This window comes from Nanorana parkeri, unplaced genomic scaffold (assembly GCF_000935625.1).
Source record: "Nanorana parkeri isolate BGI_ZX_2015 unplaced genomic scaffold, ASM93562v1 scaffold588, whole genome shotgun sequence".
In the NCBI taxonomy this organism is placed as follows: Eukaryota; Metazoa; Chordata; class Amphibia; order Anura; family Dicroglossidae; genus Nanorana; species Nanorana parkeri.
The window spans coordinates 187,866-193,446 of NW_017306856.1; the positions used below are offsets into that span (position 1 = coordinate 187,866).

General features: G+C 43.5%; 1 protein-coding gene across 4 annotated transcripts in view; it reads right to left on the reverse strand.

The window, feature by feature from the left end:
• Positions 1–5,581, reverse strand: part of PLEC (plectin) — a 225,016-nt gene that overhangs the window by 13,727 nt on the left and 205,708 nt on the right. For all 4 annotated transcript variants that reach the window (XM_018562625.1, XM_018562626.1, XM_018562629.1 and 1 more), the window contains 6 exons: positions 4,626–4,804; positions 3,886–4,024; positions 3,003–3,359; positions 2,197–2,280; positions 1,570–1,674; positions 670–768 (listed from right to left, as the gene is read on the reverse strand). In XM_018562625.1, the coding sequence (XP_018418127.1) occupies positions 670–768; positions 1,570–1,674; positions 2,197–2,280; positions 3,003–3,359; positions 3,886–4,024; positions 4,626–4,804 (963 nt within the window). The remainder of the gene's footprint in view (positions 1–669; positions 769–1,569; positions 1,675–2,196; positions 2,281–3,002; positions 3,360–3,885; positions 4,025–4,625; positions 4,805–5,581) is intronic.

Genomic DNA, 5,581 nt, shown 5'->3' on the forward strand with positions numbered 1-5,581 from the left:
GGAAAAAAAAAAATACCTTCCCCCCCCCCCCCCCGTGCTTCCTTTTTCCCCGCTCTCTTATAAGCCAATGGATACTTGTTGTACTAAATGCAGCTGTCAATCAAATGGGAAGAATGAACAGAGGATGGGACTGGGAGGAGCCACAAATAGGAGTTCGTTGTTTGGGTTTACATACACTTTAACTCCTTTTCTAATGGCCCTTTAACGGTTGGGTTTATATTTTTTAGCACCACAGTCTTTCTGGGGCTTCCCGATAATTTGATCACGGTGATTGGCTGTCACAGTGATCGGGGAGCCCATCCTACTGGCTCCTTGATTCTCAGTGACAACACAGTCATAGGGCTGGGGGGCGTGCGGTTGAGCACAAAACAAGAGGCACATATATGTGGAAACGCTGAATAATGCCCACCTCCGTGCGGCCACATATATGTGTACAACTAACAGAGCTGCCCGATCATTTACAGGGATTCAGCGTGCATCAGACGAGCTCCCACTGGCCTCCGGAGGAATAGAACAGACTCCAGGTGGTTCACTGCAGGTAGTAGACTGAATAAAGAACCTTGTTGTGCCTGGCTCTAAAGCTTCAGGAAGAGGCCAGTCCCTTTACTCGCAGAATTACTTTTCCCACCAAGGACTGAACCTGTTACTGGTGTCACTAGTTTCTCATACCTCCTCCTCCTCCAGGCGTCTCAGGGTTTCCGTGATGAATTTGATGTATTGGCTGGTCAGGGTGGTGAGTTCGCTGTATTTGGTTCGGAGTTCCACGTACTGTAAGAGAACAGATAGAAGTTGTCATTCAAGGCTGGAAGCCATTACTCAGAGTTTCCCCATTATCGCTCATAGTCCCCCCACTGTCACCATCTCAGGTGTGGGTGCTCCCATGTCTGGGGTCCGCTCCTCTCCTCCCAAACCAGTCCAGGTACCATAACAGAAAGCTGCGCACCACTGTTCCATATGGCATGAAAACAACCTTGTTGCTCCAGCGGTGTGGAGGACATCCCACTCAGCTCCTCCAGAAGAGTTGGGTGGAGTGTCCTCAATAGTGCTGGAGCAATAAAGTTCTTATATTCCTTACAGAATCGGTGTGCGGCTTCCTATTGGGACACGTGGATTGGATGCCATTGTTGCATCCCTGGAGAACATAGTGAAGACTCCTCGCTGAAGCAACAACAGTTAGCAGAACGTGGGCTCCACCATTTTGGAAAGTGAAAAAACCTTTGTTCCCATGGAGAGGCAAAGGTATGGTGGTAGCAAAAGACCACATGGGGAGGCGTTTTTAATGGACGGAAACAACCAGGTGATACGAGCAACACCCATTTTGTGCAAAACCGGCCCCATGCAAAACAGGTGCACTATGACCTTAAAAGGGCCAAAGACTTGGGACCCAACATTACCAGTTTTGTCCATAGTTCATCAAATATAACACAAGAACTCCTATTGCTTGTATGGGATGCAAAGGAGGTCATGTGTTCCAGGTACGCCTATGATTGTACATATATAGTAGTGAAGACCGCTATGACCAGAGGACCGAGAACCTCTTAAGAAGAAAAGCTCTACCGATGGGCTCACCTCCTGGATAATGTTATCAGACGCAGAGTGCACTTTAGGTTTCTTCAGCGGAGACACAACTGGTTCTACCTGAGCTTTATAGGTCACCAGCTGGACCTCAAAGTCCTAGGAAAAGGAAGAAGAGTTTAACTGCATGTCTACTAAGGACAGATAATAACCTTATATACAGTATCTTGGATTGATGAAGGTGGCACAATGTATACTGAATTGGCTATATCGCTCTGCAAGATGTATATCAAAATCTCTCCAAAATCAATAAAAAAAAATACTCTTTACAAAGAAACTAAATGGGACAATTCTGATATTGAAATTTTTGTTTCCGGTGGAATAAAAAGCAAACCGCTATCAATAAATAATATCGCCAATAATGGTGTAGACTAGAGTATATGTAGGCTTTCCCAAGGTGCCTGGAACGTTAAGAATTCAGCCAGAGCCATATTTAAAGCTTTTATTTTGCCTTCCCTGGCCAGCTTCTTAAGAGTGCTAGTTGCCTTGCTCCTATAGCTGACCTCAAGTCTACTTTAAGTCACCAATCTGGTTCCTATTGGTCATGCAATCTGCACACTCTTTAGCCTTGCTGAATAAAAGACCAACAGTAAGCGATGGGGGTATAACTTGCTGGGTTACCTTGATGGCTTCAATGTATTGCTTGGCATATTTCTGACATTCATCCACTTTTCCACGGTTTTTCTCACTTTCCTCCAGCAGTTTCTGCAGGTGATAAAAAATGATACTCATCATAGGAAGGTACATGCTGTACAATGTATCCTATAACTGCCTAGATGTATCTAATTATACTCATCACAGGAAGGTCTATCCTGTACAATGTGTCTTATCACTGCCTAAACATATCTAGAATTATACTCATCATAGGAAGGTCTATCCTGTACAATGTGTGTTATTACTATCTAAACGTATCTAGAATTATACTCATCATAGGAAGATACCATCCTGTACAATGTGTCTTATTACTATGTAGATGTATCTAGAATTATACTCATCATAGGAAGGTCTATCCTGTACAATGTGTCTTATTACTATGTAGATGTATCTAATTATACTCATAATAGGAAGATACCATCCTGTACAATGTATCCTATAACTGCCTAGATGTATCTAATTATACTCATCATAGGAAGGTCTATCCTGTACAATGTGTCTTATTACTATGTAGACGTGTCTAGTTATTACTCATCATAGGACGAGACCCTCCTATACAATGTACTTACTGCCTAGATGTATCAAGAATTATACATTTTGTAGGAAGAGACCATCCTGTACAATGTGTCTTATTACTATGTTGATGTTACTAGTTATACTCATCATAGGAAGAGACCATCCTGTACAATGTGTCTTTTTACTGCCTAGAATTATCTAGAATTCTACTCATGAGTCACAGAAAGTCACATGCAGTTTATATTGCGGAGACTCACCTTTTCTTCCATCAGCTGCTCCTTGACAGTTTTGCTGTCGGTAATGGGCACATTCTGGATCTTCTCCTGCCTCTTCTTGGCTTCGGTTATCCAGCGGATGAGCCACTCGTAGCTCTCCCGGTAATATCTCAGCTGTTTGCCTAGTTGTTCCAGTTCTCTCTGCCGTACTTCAATCTGAAGGACGATGGCCTGCCAACGCTCCAGAAGCAGCTGCACCTTCTCCCGATATCTCTCCAGATCAACATCTCGTTCACTGTGAACCTTCAGCATCCTCTCGCTCACCTCCCTGGCCTTGGTGAGATCGTTCTCCAGACCATTGAAGAGAGGCTGGTGACCTTCTACCTGCCCACGCATTCTCTGCAGCAAGAAAACCATTACGGTGATGAACGCAGAACAAGGAAACTCCATCCACACCATTGGTGACACACCCCAGCATTATAAAGTGAAAGTCTTATAGCAAGCCTGGCTCATTGCAGGGTATACAAATGTATACCAAAAGTATCTTGGATTTTAGAACGGTCTTATCCTACCCTATGATGTGTGTAGGCCCCCTCTGAATGAATAGAACACCCTAAACTTCTGAGGAACACCAACTTGCCACAAAGAGGTATGAAAAATATGCGATTGCTGCTGTGGAAGTTGTGGCCGTTGCCCTGACACCCTCTGTAGGCCATAACTCATATTTTGCCCTAGGGGGTTACCTCCTAGGAATCAGATATCTGCTATGAACAGATCACCACAACTCAACCTGAGGAAGATCCCCAAAACGTTACACACCCCGTTCTGTCCCAGGAAAGACTGCAAACTCTAATTCAAATCTTTCTATCCTCCTAGCTAGGAGTAGTGGCGTGTCCCACCAGGGGCCCATCCAGCCAGGTCTTACCTTCAGGTCTGCCTTGCTGCTCTCCAGCTCTTTGAGGTCTCCAGGAACAGTTTGAACTTCCTTCAGCTGATCTTCATATGTTTTCACAACCTCCTCAGCGCCGTGCGTGTTTCTGATCACCAAGTTTATCGTCTTCAGTCTGAAAAGCCAAAGAAACCCATCAGACCCAGAAGGCATCTTCCCCAAAACAGGACAGCAAGTAACTTCACAACGCGATCACATTTTGGCATAAGAACTTGTCCCCAAATATTCTAATTTATCTTTTTTCCTGGTGGGTTTCTCTACTGATCTGAGTCAGTTAGTTGTCCTGGCAATTGAACAGCATTTATAACGCGCTTTCCATGGCATTGGAATCTGACAAAGTCTTGGAGTCTCAGCAAAGACAAATCATCATTGAGGGAAAAGGACATGTGGCTGGGGAGCTACACTGACTGGCAAGTTCTATCCGGACCTTATCCTCACCACAATACTTGTCATCCGGAGAAAAATGGACAGGGAGAGGTGAAATGGTTGACTTTTTACAAGTCTAATGTCTCAGAATAGCTTGGACTGGGGTAGGAAGTTCATGAGAACACCAGTACAAAATCTGTTATGATCATGTACAAAGCCTTACGCTGCAAGGCTATTCCCTATTACGCTATTCTGCTGCCTCTACGGTCTTCATAAACCAGAATTGATTTTCCAGAAATAATATCCCCAATATTGCATCACTTCTTATCCACAGTCGGCTTGGTACGTACTTATCCAGGTAGATGGAGGACATGCTGTGGACTTGTTCCATCTTGTGCAGAGTCACGTCAAGCTCGGACCGCAGGAGCGGGCCCGAATCTCCTAGGTCGGGCTGGGCCAGTACCTTCCGGGTCTTGTCGTTCACCTTATCCAGGTTCTTCTGGATGGTCTCCAGTTCAAAGTTAATTTGCTAAGGAGAGATAAAAGACAATTAGATTGAGCAATAATCAGCACTCCAAAATAAGCTTATTAACCACTTCAAGACCAGGTGTTTAGACCGCCTTCCTGGCCAGGCCATTTTTCAGTGTTCAGCGCTGCAGTACTTTGACTGACGTTTATTCCGTCATGCAACGCTGTGCTGAAATTAATTTTATACCATTTTTTGGGGACAGATAGAGCTTTCTTTTGGTGGTATTTAATCACCACTGCGGGTTTTTATTTTTTATTATAATTAGGAAAAATTACAGAAAATTTTGAAAAAAAAAAAAGTTTTTTTTTACGTTATGTTAGGAAACATTTATTATTACCCAGTTTTTTGGTAAAATATAAAAGTCGGGGTCACGTTGGGTAAATAGACACCAAACATGTCAAGCTTTAAAATTGCGTGCACCCGCAAAATCGCAGAAAACTACCATACCCAAAATTGGCCATAGGCGACACTTTAAAAGCTTTTACCGCTCATCAGCTTAGTGTTATCAGTGATTGATGGCCCTACAATTATTGCTCTCACTGCGACGTTCGCGGCGATATGTAACATGTGCGGCATAATGGGCGCATTCGTCTTTTTTGCACATATGCGTGTATGTATGGGTGGGGACTTTAAAATGTTTTTGTTTTTTTTATTCTTTTTTATGTGTAACTTTAAATATGGGGGGGGGACTTACATTTTTTTTTTTTCCCACTAAACTTTATTGCTATCACATACGGGGGCTAATAAAAACCCCCTATGTCATAGCAAAATATGTGA